The 14,433-nt window shown below is 54.2% G+C and overlaps 1 protein-coding gene across 3 annotated transcripts in view; it reads left to right on the forward strand.

The window, feature by feature from the left end:
- The window catches only part of SLC6A6 (solute carrier family 6 member 6), a 76,143-nt gene that overhangs the window by 34,302 nt on the left and 27,408 nt on the right, over positions 1–14,433 (forward strand). For all 3 annotated transcript variants that reach the window (XM_045832283.1, XM_045832284.1, XM_045832285.1), the window contains 3 exons: positions 5,577–5,819; positions 7,581–7,715; positions 8,821–9,055. In XM_045832283.1, the coding sequence (XP_045688239.1) occupies positions 5,591–5,819; positions 7,581–7,715; positions 8,821–9,055 (599 nt within the window). In that variant the 5' untranslated portion in view covers positions 5,577–5,590. The remainder of the gene's footprint in view (positions 1–5,576; positions 5,820–7,580; positions 7,716–8,820; positions 9,056–14,433) is intronic.

Consider the following 14,433-nt stretch of genomic DNA (forward strand, 5'->3'; position numbering starts at 1 on the left):
TCTGGGCAAGTGACTTCACCTTTCTGCGCCTTGTCATCAAAACAGAGATGGCAACAGCATCATGGAGGGGCTGAGAAAACGCTTGCAATGCCTCAGCATAGTACAGAATAAGTGTGTATGCTGTCAGTGCCCAATAAATGCAGCCTGCTTGCTTTCCTTCTTTTTTTTTTAACACTCAGGATAAAATGTCTGCCACATAGCACGGTAAAATACAATATCCAGTATTTATTATTCAGTTAGTATATACCAGGCTCTATGCTGAAAATTTTATTGGCATCACCGAACTTAGTCCCTGTGAGGCGAGTTTTATTTTCACCCCCCGTTTTTTTAACCGAGGAAACTGAGGTGCAGAGAAGGTTGTCACTGGCCCCGGGTCACAGAGCATAGTCATGACCTCAGTGAGCCCGGAACACTGGCTCTGGAGTGGACCGGGGACTGGAAAGGAGGGCAGACAAGGGGACCAGCAGTGTGCTTCACTCTACAGCCAGCCCAGCAGGCGGGGGCCACTCAGGCCTTGGGTTTCCCCACTTGTAAAATGGGTCTGTCATCCAGGTCTCCTCCTCCCCTAGTTCTGGGGCGCTGGGAGCCACTTCCCTGCCCCATGAGGTTTTCGGAGACACGGCAACTGTCCAACCAATCGTAGAGTCTGTGTGTGTGGTTGGCCCTTTTGGAGTAGGGGGAGTACTCCAAAGAGGAAACAGAATAAGTCCCTGTCCTCTTATTTAAAACCATGGCAGAAGCTCCCAAGAGGTTAAGTCAGTGACAATGCGAGATTTAGGTCATTGTTCACTACAATGTAGCTGCGTGGGGACCTGGGGAAGGGTCAGGTTCTGCAGGGAGGCCGAGGCAGGGACCCCCTCACTGCTGGGCAGCTTCTCCTAGAAAGAGAGGGAAGGGCTTGGTTTCCCCATATCCCTGGCCTCAGGCGGCAGATGCTGGGGGAGACAGCCACAGCGGCATGTACCACTCAACCTAAGGCCCAGCTAGCTGGCCGAGGGCACCTGGGGCCAGAGTGGGTGGGAGGGCACTGCAGGCAGGCAGGCAGGCAGGCAGGACAACCCTCTGTACCTCTGTAGTCCTTTCCCCTTCTGACCTCAGTGTCCGCATCTGCAAATAGCCATGCTCCAATGCCTTGGGCCTTGAGCAGACCAAGGTGGGATTCTGGTTCCAGTCCCCTTTCCTGCTCGAAGCTCAACTCCCTGTCTGTACGACTAAAAGCCCCTCCACAAGAAGGGTCTTTGAAGAGTGAATAGAAAACTGTTTCCAGACAGCTCGGCCCAGAGTCAGTACTGGTAGTTTTCAATCAGGGGAGCAAAGGAACCTCTTCTAAATCCACTGCATCGCTGCCACCAGGCCGAATCTGTCTGAGCAGTGTCAGAGCTGACCAGGTCATCTTCAAGTCGTCCTAAGGGCATGGCCGGCTCTGGCCTCAGCCTGGAGCAGAGACAAGGAGAGCTGCAGCTGGGCCGCGAGGGAGCCTTCATCTTGGAGCCTCTGTATCGGAGCCGGTCTAATCGCTCGTGGCTGTAATAATCAAAGAGGAAGCTCTTAAAATGGGGAATTATGTATCACCTTTGCTAGAAAATAGCCCTGGGCCTGGCGCCAATGAAAACAGCTCTCAGGGCAGGCAGTGAGGCAGTGCCTGCTGGGACGCCTGTGGAGGGAGCTCGTTCCTAAGCTCTGGATCATGGGGTGGGCTGCTGGGTGTGATGGAGAATCAGTGGGTCTCATCGAGTGTCGCCTGAGATCAGGCTGGGCTGGCAGAGGGACTGCAGAAGCAGAGCCAAGAACCCGGGTACATCACAGTCACTGTCACAACCAGTTTCATGACCTTGGGAGTGTCACTTGGCTCTCTGGGCCTTGCTGATTTCACCCTGAGTAGGACTGACCCCAAGGTCAGGCTGGACCCGATAATAATTATAGCTGTAATAACAACAGTAATACTAGCAGCTACTATTTAGGGAGTACGTGCCTCATGCCAACTAGTGTTCTAAGCACTTTCTACACAGCTCTCTCATCGGTCCTCACCACATGCCTGTGAGGTGGGTACAATTATCCCCACTTTACAGATGAGGACACTGGAGACCAGAGATGCTGAATAATTTGCCTGAGGTCACCCAGCCAAGAAGTGGCTTTCAGCATTGAGGCCAGGGTTCGAGCCTTGATGCCTGCAGGGGCCAGGCTATCACTTGAGGGCCTGGAGCCGCATGCAGGGAGTCTGAGCCTAAGGAGGGGACGGAGTACAGCAGTTCTGTGGGGCTAGTGTCCCAAGGAAAAGGGGCCCCAGTAGGCTGTGGGGAGTAGCTGGGTTTTCTTCTAGGAGAGGTTGGAGGGTTGGCTGGTAGGGCGTGATGGTCTGAGGGTACTCTGTAAGTTGCCTTTAGCTGCTGTGTGAGAATAGATGGCGGGGGGTGGGCAGAGTGTCAGCAGGCAGGCCTGTGAGGAGGCTGCTGCCTCCCATGCTCTTCCAGGACTATTGGGGCCTGGAGCGAGGTGGTTGCCATGGCAATAGAGAGAAGTGGGTGGATGCCAGGAATATATGAGAGGCTGAATCCACTGTCTTGCTGCTGTGGGCTTCTATAGGCACAGGGCTGGTCAGACACCCCAGAGGGGCTTGGAATGAGCCCCTGGAGAGGGATTTGGGGTGTCTGCACATGGGTGTGGCCTCATCCTGCGTGAGAGAGCATTGGGGGAGGCCGTGGAGGATGGTTTGGCCCGAGGGAGCCAGAGGCAGGGCCTGTGAGTACAGCACCCACAAGGGAGGGCAGGTCACGGTGAAGGAGGAATGAATCTCTGGATGCTCCCTGGGAATGGGGATGGGGAAGCCCCCTGACACCGGGCACTGACGGGTCCCAGCTCTGCCCCATTCAGGCCCTACCTCCACCCGGGCATGGCTGCAGGGGTGGGAAAGATGGGGCTCTGAGTGTGGAGAGGGGGTGGAGACCTCACTTTGTAGGAAATCAGCCTGGAACAGAGGAGGTCTCAGAGAACTTGGTGCTCCCCCCTTCCCCCATATTTTTAGAGGGTTCCCTGAGTGCCAGTGTGGCAAGTGGGTGTGGGGGCCAGAGGACAGACCCAGGACTCTCAGGGTAGCCAAGGGGAAGCAGACCCCAGCTTCTAGTGGGGGCAAATTTTGCCAGTCTCAGCTGCCTATGTGAGCAGAAGCTGGCCACCTCCCTCTCATCTGGCTGACCTTGTGAAGTGCCTTCCAGCTCTGAGATCCAAGGAGAGCCCAACAGGGCGGAACCGACCTTCCTCAGAGGCTCAGGGGTCATTCCCTGAAAAACATCTTCACTAGGAGGGAGTTGAGTCCCACATCCTCCAATTATGCTCCCGTCCAGCCAGCCTACAATGGATCACTCAGATAACCATCGGGGGCTGCACACATTAACACTGGAACAATGCTGGCTGCTCGGGCTATTTTTACAGTAGCCATACGCCTGGGCGAACCCCCACGTCGCCCCAAGGGAGCAGGGCAAAGAAAGGCCATGCGGATGCCGCCACCAGTCTGCACTCTGGGAGACAGAGGAAGGGCTCAGTGAGCCGCCCGGTGGCTCCAGGAAGCCTTTTCTTGGTCTGCTCTCCACCAGATAGCAAAACAATTGGGGTCCCCCACCCTGAGCCAGGGAGAGGAAGGAGGCGTGGGGGAAACAGGGGTTCTGTTGTGCTTTTGTGCCTCTGCTCCTCCGGGCACGGCCCCTGTGGGCCTGGCTGCTGGGGCCAGGCCAACACATCCCCTCTCCACACCCCAGGCCCTCAGGCAGCCCCGCCTTCTGGGCCAGGCAGCGAGGAAAGCCAGGCTGAGGCCCAGTGACTCTCTGAGTCCTGTGGTTGGGAAGGGGCTGAGCTGGGGTTCCCACTTAGCGCCAGCTGCTTGCAGATCCCACTCTGGGAACCATCTACCTAACAATTCTCGCTTGATGGCCTACTGTGCACCCGGCTCTGGGCAAATAGCAGTGGACGAGAGAGGTCCCTGAGGCACTACTTTGGTCGAGGAGGAGATGGTTATCAAGGAGGCAAGGACGTGAATCAACAGCTTTTCAGGGAGTGCCCAGCAGTGTGGCAGGACAGGCTCAGATGCCAGCTGACGGTGTCCTATTGTGAGCGGGGTGCTGAGCCAGCCCGAGCCTGCCCGTGTGACGGGACCCCCATCGGGTCCACCTGATGGTTGCCAGAGGGAGTGTGAGCTACAATACACTCAGTCCGACCTTCCAGTTTGTCAAGAGAACCTAGAAATCTTAACTTTGCTCCGAAATCTGGTATTTACAGTGGTGGCCACCAGTGTAGATCGTGGGGACCAGTTGTATCCCAGGCTGCTTGGCTGTGAGTGGGTCACCTTTGCCATTATCCTTTCCACTGCACAGGGGGAGGAACAGGGGGAGGCAGGCCCCCGGGCTCTGGCCCCCCAGCACATCCGTCTTCTGCGGCCCTCTGCCTGGTGGGGGTAGACCCTTGAGGACGCCCTGTCCCTCTGGGCTGGGACTCCTGGTGCTCTTGCCCTCAAGGCCACACTCCCAGGGAAAGTGAGGAGTCGGGGACCTGAGGAGGTACGGGAAGAAGGGGCTCTGCCCTGGCGTAGTGGCAGATGTCCTCTCGAATGGGGTCCAAGCAGCAGTGGGCTGAGTGTGACCACACACAGCTCCCGGAGGCTTCGGGGTTTGACCTCCTCTGGGAGCCTGCCATTGCCAGACCTGACAGGGAGTCAGTGGGACGCCGGGAGGATGCAAGGGTCTGCACCAGCCAGAGAACCCATGGAGAGGGGTGGACAGAGGGAGATTGACTGGCTGTCTTACGTAATCCTCACCAGTGCAAATCCCTTATTTTTTATGCTGTAGACATGAGACTGGTTAGTGAATTGCAAATATATTTCATAAACATGCATTTGCCCACACTTTGATGGAAACCCCACTTTCAGGTGGTTCCCATTCCAGCCTGAAACCCCATTCCTCCTTCGTTTTGCGTTTGTCCGTTCTTCAGGCAGCCAGGGTCAGGCGCCCCCCGGGCTTCAGGCACCGTGCTGTGTCCTGGTTGCCACGGGGGCTGTTGTTTTCTGTGCAGATTGAAATTTGGAAATAGTATCTTCATTTCCAGAAAATTCAGGCAGGGGTTATTTGGAGGGTGCCTTAGAACTGTCTGGGATGTGTTGAATTTTGCAGCAATGGTGCCAGGGCAGGGGCAGTTTTGTGCTTATGTGCCATTAAGTGCAAGATAAGGTGGGACATTCGAGGACGACAAACGTGGGCTCAAGCTGCTTCTCCTCAGCAGTTGCCCGAGGAGCGGAATCTGTCGGTTTCCGAGTTGTCAGGTGTCCGCTTGCCTGCAGGGGGTCTGAATCACTCAGGGTGTTGTCAGAGCAGTGGATGGACAAGAAGATGGTCAGCTCGTTGTCAGAGCATGGGACTGACAAGGAGATGGTCAGCTCGTTGTCAGAGCAGTGGATGGACAAGGAGATGGCCGGCCCGTTGCCACAGGCCTGGGGAGGTCAGAGGCAGCCCGTGGGTGAGAAGGGAGAAGTTGTGTTGAAGACACACAGGCTGTTCCTTACCGACGTCTTGGGTTCTGTTTTGTCCCTGCAGAAAGCGAGGAGGAGATGGCCACCAAGGAGAAGCTGCAGTGTCTGAAAGACTTTCACAAGGACATCCTGAAGCCATCCCCAGGGAAGAGCCCTGGCACGCGGCCCGAGGATGAGGCTGAGGGGAAGCCCCCACAGAGGGAGAAGTGGTCCAGCAAGATCGACTTTTTGCTGTCTGTGGCTGGCGGCTTCGTCGGCTTGGGCAACGTCTGGCGTTTCCCATACCTCTGCTACAAAAATGGTGGAGGTGAGTCTGGGCTGGGCAGAGAAGAGGGTGGGAGCAGACGGGGGAGGGGGGTGGCGTCTTGTGCCCTGCTTTCCCTAGTCCCCCCCTGGACCTCCCTCGGTCAGCCTGCCGCAGCCTGGCCTCCCCCTCCCCACCCACCCCCCATCCCCCCGGCCTGAGCAGCAGGAGAGGGGCCCGCCTGGGAGTCAGGTGGTGCTCTGTCAGGGCCCTGCTGTGTTCCGTCCGGCAGATCCCTCAGACTCTCTGGTCCTCCAGTTTGCCGTCTCTGAAGAAGGGTGATGAGACCCACGGCCCCCAAGCCTCCGACACTCACACTCCCTTCGTAAATTGTATCCGTGTGCCTCCTGACTCCTTACTTTATATCTCTCCTAACGTTTGCTTTGGCTTCTCTAACTCAAACCAAACGTGGTTCAAAAGCAAGCTTCGCTCCCCCTCCTAAAGGGAAAATCAGCATTGTTTGCCATGATGGAAAGGTACCTAGGGAAAAAATATACAGTGAAGAGATTTTTGATTTTCCTATTTTAATTAAAATTTCTTCTCCAGTTTTTCTGAGATATAATGAACGTATCACCTGGGATTAGTTTCAGGGGAACAACGTAATGACTCGATAGGTGTACGTGTTGTGAAATAACCACTCCAATAAGTTTAGTTAGCGTGACTCACCTCAGAGTCACACAGTTTTTTTTCTTGTCTTGAGAACTTTCAAAATCCCTCCCTTAGCAGCTTCAAGGGTAGCGCAGTATTATTCACAATAGTCACCGTGCTGTATATTCCGTCCCCAGAACTTACGTATAACTGGAAGTTTGTAGCTTTTCACCATCTTCACTCATTGAAGATATTTTTAAAATATTGAGGTCTTGGTTGGTTGGTTGGTTTGGGCTTTTTACCCAAAGGCTGAGAGCTAGAGTCTCTCCTGCGGGTGGTGCTGCGGTTGGGCGGCGCGTGCTGGGACCTTGGCTGTGCAGCAGGAGAGCCCGAGGAGGGCTGGGTAGGGAAAGCTGCCTGTGCCTGAGGGCTTAGCGGTCCACAGAGGTGGACACACTGCATACAGTCCGCGTTAGGAGAACTGCCTTTTGGGAAATTCTGCCTTAGAGTCTGGTTTCTTAACCTTTTGTAGGTCTCAGGTGCCTTTGGGACTCTGATGAGTGTTCTAGACGCTCCCCAGAGCAAAGCGCATACACATAGACCCAAGTTGCCCACAGTTTCAAAGGGTTTATGGACCCGCTGAAGCCATTAGTGGACACCAGGTAGGAACCCTCACCCCGACTCTTTGTCCCTCACTCCTCCCCTGGCTCCCACCCCCGGCTGGAGGTGCCCACCTCTTGCTTCTCATCGCCGCACCCTTCCTAGCTAGTTCACCTCAGCTTCCTGCTCTGCGCAGGCCTGAGGACAGGTAGGTGAAGGCTTCCATGAGGTGGTCATATTTGAGATGGGTCCTAAGGGCTGAACAGCTCTTATTCAGATGGACAATGTGGGGAAGATAAGCAGGCAGTCGGCACAGCTTAACCAGAGGCTCCGAGGCTTAAAGCACCTGGTAGACTTGAAGAAAGTGAAAGGGTGAACCGGAAAGGTGATGCCCGATGGACAGGTGGGCAGGGCCTGGAGAATTCTCCACCACGTCCAGGAGTTTGGCCTCCACCCCTCACATCCGCACACATTCTCTCTGTTCTGTTGGCTGGGAGGGCTTGGGAGTGAGTGCCCACAGCCTCGGCTCTTGCGACAGACCCAGCCTGACCCTCATCCGCTCTGCTCTCTCCGCAGGTGCCTTCCTCATACCGTATTTTATTTTCCTGTTTGGGGGCGGCCTGCCTGTGTTTTTCCTGGAGGTGATCATAGGCCAGTACACCTCTGAAGGGGGCATCACCTGCTGGGAGAAGATCTGCCCCCTGTTCTCCGGTGAGTCTGGGACAGAGGTCCGGGGCCCTAGTGTTCCTGGGTTCTGCCAGTTTTTACTGAGCACTTGCTGTTTGCCAGGTACCTCGTAGCCTCATGCAGGTCACTTGGCACTGTGCCCGCTAGAAGGTAGCAGCCTGTACCTGGCACGCGTGATGCTGCTCACAGTGACTGCTCAGCATGTACCGGCTGGTCCCAGCTCTCTGGGCTGTGGGAGGGCAGAGAAGTTGGCAGCTGCTCAGCGGCGTAGTGCAGGAGACAAGCACTCGGACTCAGGGGTCTGCTGTCTGGGTTCCAGTCCCTCTTCTCCTTCTCTTGCTAACTCTTGTGACTTTGGGAAAGTCACTTAATCTCTTTGTGCCTCGATTTCTTCCTCTATAGAAGGGAAACGGTATGCTTACTTCAGTATGCAGACAAAATGACACAGTCATGTAACAGTGCTTTGTCTTCATCATAAGCCCCACATTAATGGTACCATTGTTATTATAACATTCAGTCCTATGTCTAGTACCCAGCATGCATTCGTAAGATAACACTGTTAACGATTATAATTGGCAAGAATGGCAGGATGTGTGTCTATTTAGTCACCCATATAAACATGTCCATCTATTGTCCATCAAATCTTTCTTCTTTAAACTAGTCGATTTAATTAGATTATTCATCCATTTGTCTGTTCATGTATCCATCATCCATCTGTCTACCCATCTACTCATTCCTCCGTCTGTTCATCGCCCTCACCTTCCAGCCGATCACCAGCCATGCATCCATCTAACCAACCACATGCCCATCCATCAGTCCAACATAAACCCACTCAGCTCTCTGTCTCTCTAACCAGTTCTCTCACCACTTATTCATCTAACCACCCATTCATTGACCTGCCCCATCTCCATGCAGGCTCTTCTATTCATCCAAGTATCCCATTAATCTAACCATCTGTTTTTTCACCCATCCATCCATCCATCCATCTAGTCACCTGTTATAACCTTACAGATATTTGCTGGTCACTGTGGAAGGTCCCCTGGGGGTGCCACAGCCTTCCATTTGAGCATGTGGACATAGTGGGCCTGGCCTTCCTCCTGATGCTTGTCTTGCTTGTCCACACCCGTAGGCATCGGCTACGCCTCCATTGTGATTGTGTCCCTCCTGAATGTGTACTACATCATCATCCTGGCCTGGGCCACATACTACCTGTTCCAGTCCTTCCAGTCAGAGCTGCCCTGGGCGCACTGCAACCACACCTGGAACACGCCCCATTGCATGGAGGACACTTTGCGCAAGAACAAGACCCTGTGGAGCACTCTCAACACCAGCAACTTCACTTCCCCTGTCACCGAGTTCTGGGAGTAAGGCTGGGCTCCCTAAGGAAGGGGGGGGGTTTGGGTGGGGGCAGAGGAGACAGCCCACTCCTTTGTCTTCTCCCCAGCAATATGGGATCAGGGAGAAGCTGGGTACAGATATGGAGATAAATCCGTGCCTTTGGTCTCAGACAGGCCTGGAATTGAGTCCCATTTCTGCCATTTTACTGGCTGTTTGATGTTCAGCAAGTATCTGCCCCTTTCCGAGCCTCAGTTTCTTTAACTGTGAAATGAGGGGAATGAATCGTTCTAACACCCGTGGGATCTTTATGAGGATGTTTGAGGATGTTTTTCCAGATGCAGGTATATGTACTTATATTGTCTGAAAATGATACAGTTTTCTTAATGTATTTTAGAAGAAATATAGTTAGCACATCAAACCTGTTATGGCATGAAGGAAAATGCATATATGAAGCTGGAGTAGTTATTCAAATGAAAAGGTAAACAGATAGAGTGAAAATTATGTGTCAGTTAGCTTTTGCTATGTAACAACCATCCCCAACTCTGTGGCTTTAAACAACACCATTTATTTGGCTCAAGGTTCTGCTGATTGGCAGTTTGGGCTGAGCTTGCCTGGGCAGTTGTTCTGGTCTTTGCTGGGTTCCCTCATGGGAAGGTCAGCTAGTAGGGCATGAGGGTAGCTGTTCTGTGGATTGGGGAGTTATTGGCTGGGGTTCCAGGGTCCATATGATCTCATTACCCAGCAGCAATCTAAGCTTATTCAGAGGCAGCTCAACATTCCAAAGCAATGAATAAGAAAGTCCCAATCAAGAGCAGTTTTTAAGCCTCTGCTTGTATCATTTTTTTTTTAATGTCCTATTAGCCAAAGTAAGCCACAAGACTAACCCAGATTCAAGTGGTGGAGAAATAGGTTCTGTCTCTTTATGAGAGGAGCAGAGAATTAGGGGCACTTTTACAGTTTACCACACTGTTGTCAATAGGAGCATACACATAGGACAAACATCAGAAAGGCAGTGTGTGGAGGGGCTTGAAGTTCGGGTACCTCTTAACTGATATATAGGAAAGTTCTTCTAACCCAGTCCTTGGAGGACAGTTGAAGATATATTTAGTGCATCACTTGTCTTGCCCTTCATGGGTGCGGCCCCTCCAACTGGAAATAACTGCGGCAAGGCCTTGCATGAAGCCCGGGAGCCTGGAGCCGGGGATGCTACGGAAGCAGGTGGACCCTACTCATCATACAATGATACTCCCTCTCTCTTGTGTGTGGCTTTGCTGTTTCCAAGGTGTCTCCTCACCTCTGAGAACCTTGCTCAGGAACAGGCCCACAGCAGAGGAAGTGGCTGCCTGCTGCTTGGCCCCAGGCATGATTTGAGGCCAGAGGTGGGAAATAATAGGCAAGTCAGTCAGCCCTCACTCAGATGGCGCAGGTCCCTGTCATGATATGCGGGCCTTTCAGTGTGTGCCCCCAAGTCCCCGGGGCTCTTTATGTGCATGTGTTTCCCCTTGTGGACAGAGGGGGCATTGCAAGCACATTCACCACCCCCTCAGCTGCCCACCCATCGAAGAGCTGAGTTTATAAGCACAGAAATGCGGCACTTTATTCTTCTCACTTCAGCAGGCCTGAGACCACAGCCCTGTCCGCTCTCTGCTGTTTGTGGCACAGCCTGATCACCCAGGGCCTGTCCTCCCAGGACACTGGCACTTAACCCGCCACTTGGGCGCCTGCTGGGGCCTCATGGCCTCGGGTGTGGATGAGCCGCCTGGGCTCAAACCCTAGCTGTGCCACTTCTAGCCTGGGCAGGTGCCTTGCCTCCCTGGACCTTGGTGTCCTCACCTGTACCAGGAAACATCACAGCACTGCCCTCCCAGGGATGGCCAGCCTGAGAGCCTGCGTGATAAACAGGGGCCATTGCTATTTATTCAGTGTCCTCATAGTGGACAAAACTCCAGTTCACAGGTCCTCTTGGCTCTCCCTTTAAAGTATATTCAGAGTCTGGTCACCGTCCCCACTCACACTGCAGCCCTCTGCCCTTCACCTCGGGACCCTCATCATCTCTCTCCAGACCCAGCACTGGCCCTCTCTCTGCCTGCCTTGCCCTTGCATGTCTGCGGCCGGTTGTGAATCCAAACATGTCGTTTCTTAGCTCAGATCCTCTCATGACTTTTCCCATACAGTGATCTCACCCAGCCTGAGAGGATTTTAAGTGTTTCCGCCCAGTTAAGTGCTCACTGACTGCTGATTCTTTTTTAAAAAATTTATTTATTTATATTTACTGAGAGAGGAGGGGAGGGAGAAAGAGAGGGAGAGAAAATCAGTGTGCGGTTGCCTCTCACACGTCCCCTACTGGGGACCTGGCCCACAACCCAGGCATGTGCTATGACTGGGAATCAAACCTATGACCCTTTGGTTCTCAAGCCGTCACTCAGTCCACTAAGCCACACCAGCCAGAGCTAGTTCTTCATATTAATTACGTATCTGCATCCACTTGGTGGTGTAGCCTGGAGCAGCAAGTCCCTACCCAGTTCTGGCCTCATTTTCCCTTCTGCAAATGGCCATCCATATAAGCTGGGCTTTGAGGGATAAGTAGAAGCTCACCAGGCTGAAAAGGCGAGAGAAAGGGCGTTCTGGGCAGAAGGAACATCCCATGTATCCTGAAAGCACGTGATTGTTTTGGGAACAGCAAGTCATTGGTTTGGTCAGAGCACAGGACACCTGGGGCCAGGGAGAAGGACTGAGGCCTCGAATGTTAGGCTGAGTTTGAGCTTTGCTTTTTATTTTTAGAAGGGGGACCCATGGAAGGTATACAAGAAGGGGAGTGACATGAGTGCATCTGTGTGTGCTGGACATTGCTTAGTGAACACTGGTGGGAGAAAAACTGGGATGTGTATTAAGTACAGACTCTATACTGGGCCTCAGGGGGCTTGGCCATCAGTGGGTCTGGGATCCCTTTGGGGTGAGATTCAGCTTACAGGACTTGCCCCGAGAATAGCCACCAGCTCCACAGTGATTAGCTCTGGGGTTTCCATGGAGAAGGCTTGCTGGGTTGACACCGAAGTGTCTCTGGCTGGTTCCCCTGTTGGGCTGCAGAGCAGTGTGGGTCTGCCAAGGCAGGCGTCCCTGCACCTCGAGGTGAAGCCTTGTCGTAGCCGTTGTTTCCCTTCTCTTACCCGCACCGTATGCACGGGCCCCGGAGCTGTCTTTTCCTCGGGGAAATGGTGCGTGCTGGGTGCTCAGCAGCTCCCTGGGCATCAAGCAGTGAGGCACCGTGGGACCGGATACTTCCTCCTGGCCCTGGACAGAGGAGGACCCGCTGATCGTCCCCGCACCCCCCCAGTTGCACAGGAGGAGACGGTGGAGAGCAGGGGGTGGCGCTCCCATCCCTCAGCCTGGGGACTGCCCCCTGGCTCCCCCGAGTCCCAGCTGCACGTCCTCGGGGCGTGTTCAAACCCCTGTCTAAACCCCTGTGATAGCGTGCCAGCACCCCTAGCCTGGCTAGAGTGTCAAAGAAGTTAAGTCAGGGCCTCCAGGTGGGGCTTAGGAGATGAGACACGGAGGACCCGAGAGGTGAAGTGACGTGTCAGAGGGTGCTCTGCGGCTGAGTTCCCAGCTCTGTCCTCAGCCAACGGATGCCACCTTCAGTGTCTGTGTTTCCTCAACCTGCGAGTCCAGGCTAAGTCCACAGCCGCAGCTGCCGTTAGGCCGTGTGTGTGTGTGGGCGCGCGTGTGAGACCCCACTCGGAGGTTACACGTGGGGTCTTCTCTTGGTCTGGATCCTCTGTGCCCGCCCCCTCTGCATCACTGAAGTGCCACGCTCAGCAGGGGCCGGTGAGGGGCCCTCTGCCAGGTCCCTGGGAGAGCCACCCGGCCCCCGAAGGTAATCGTTACACGCTGGCTTTATAATTTAACTCTGAGTCAGTGCATAATGGGAAGCAGAGCTTCTTCCCCCAGTCACCTTGGTCCTGCTCACCCCTGCTCTGGGGTGCCATCGTCCTGAGGGTCCTGCCTCACCCCTAGCCCTGGAGGAAGACAGGCGGGGCCAGGTCTGGCCAGTGCCCTCCTTCCTCCCCAGTTCCTCCAGAGCCCTCTGGGAGCTCCGCACGTATCATTAGACTTTATTAGAATCAAAGAAATGAGTCATATTTGCAAACAAGCCCTGCTCAGCCAATCTTCCCCTGCAGCTGTGGGAAGGGGGAGGCGGGGGAGAAAGCCTTGTGTGGCCCCATGCTCAGGGCGGACGGGCTCTTTTATAATTGTTGCTTCCATCAGTCTCCAGGGAAGAGCCATCGCCAATAAATGGCTGGCCGGCAGTCAAAAGGAAACGATTTGGCCCACTTGGAGGACGTATTTACATCTCTGAGTGCCGGCTGGACGGCAGCAGGCTGGCCGACTCAAAACAGACGTCCAGGCAATTCTTTTTTGGATCCCACCCTGAATGAATCATTACTATTCTTGGACAAGAATGCAGCTCACCTCTGTCTCTCCTCCCTCTGTTTGAGAGATGCAGGGGAGTTTGGGATGCCAGGGCCCTCGTGAAGGGTGGCAGAGGACTCTGCACCCTGGTGTCAGGTCCCCAGGGTGGCATCAGAAAAAGAGACCAGGCCCAGGGTTGATTTTTAGCTGGGTAATTTCAGGTGAATTCCTGAACCTATCTGAACCCCAGTTTCTGCATCAACCAAATGGGTGTTATTGATTTACTCAACTAATGTCTGTTGAGCATTTACTATGTGCCAGGCACTGTTCTGGATCCAGCAGGGATGAAGACAGACACAGGTCCTGTCTCTGCGCAGATGTCGTTGTGGTAGACCAGACATTAAACAGACACTACAGACAAGATTTTCATAGAAAAGTGATAGGTGATGGAAAATAGAGCCAGGGCAGGGGAAGGAGAGCAGCCAGGGTTGCTTTGCACACCGGGTGGCCGGGGAAGGCTGACTGCCCTGGTGAGGTGGTGTTTGAACAGAGACCTGGAGTGGGCGTGGGGTTCAAAGATCCTGAGGCAAGAGCATGCTCCGCCTATCCTGGGAACATTCCAGAAGGCAGTGTGGCTAAAGGAGGAAGTGAAGGGGGCCGTATGGGAATGAGGCCCCCATATGGGACTACCCACTGTGTGTACAGGTTGTCCTGGATACGCCCCGTTTACACCTGGGGTCCTGGGGTCATTACTAGGCACCACCCTCCCTGCAGGCATCTGGGTCTAAATGATAAGAGTGTTTGGACATGTTCAGGGAGACAGAAAGGAACGGGGCAAGTCGGGGGGCCTGTCGGCCAGGTAGTTTGGGGCCACGGGAGGGTGGAGAGCAGCGGAGGGCATGGCCGGGTGTGGGTGTTGATTGCTTGCCGAGGGCCAGCTGGGGGCTTCGAGCAGAGGCAGGAGAGACAGAAGCTGCTGCCATAGCCCTGGGGA

This window comes from Phyllostomus hastatus, unplaced genomic scaffold, assembly GCF_019186645.2.
Source record: "Phyllostomus hastatus isolate PE091 unplaced genomic scaffold, TTU_PhHast_1.1 phas_contig_16, whole genome shotgun sequence".
Lineage (NCBI taxonomy): Eukaryota > Metazoa > Chordata > Mammalia > Chiroptera > Phyllostomidae > Phyllostomus > Phyllostomus hastatus.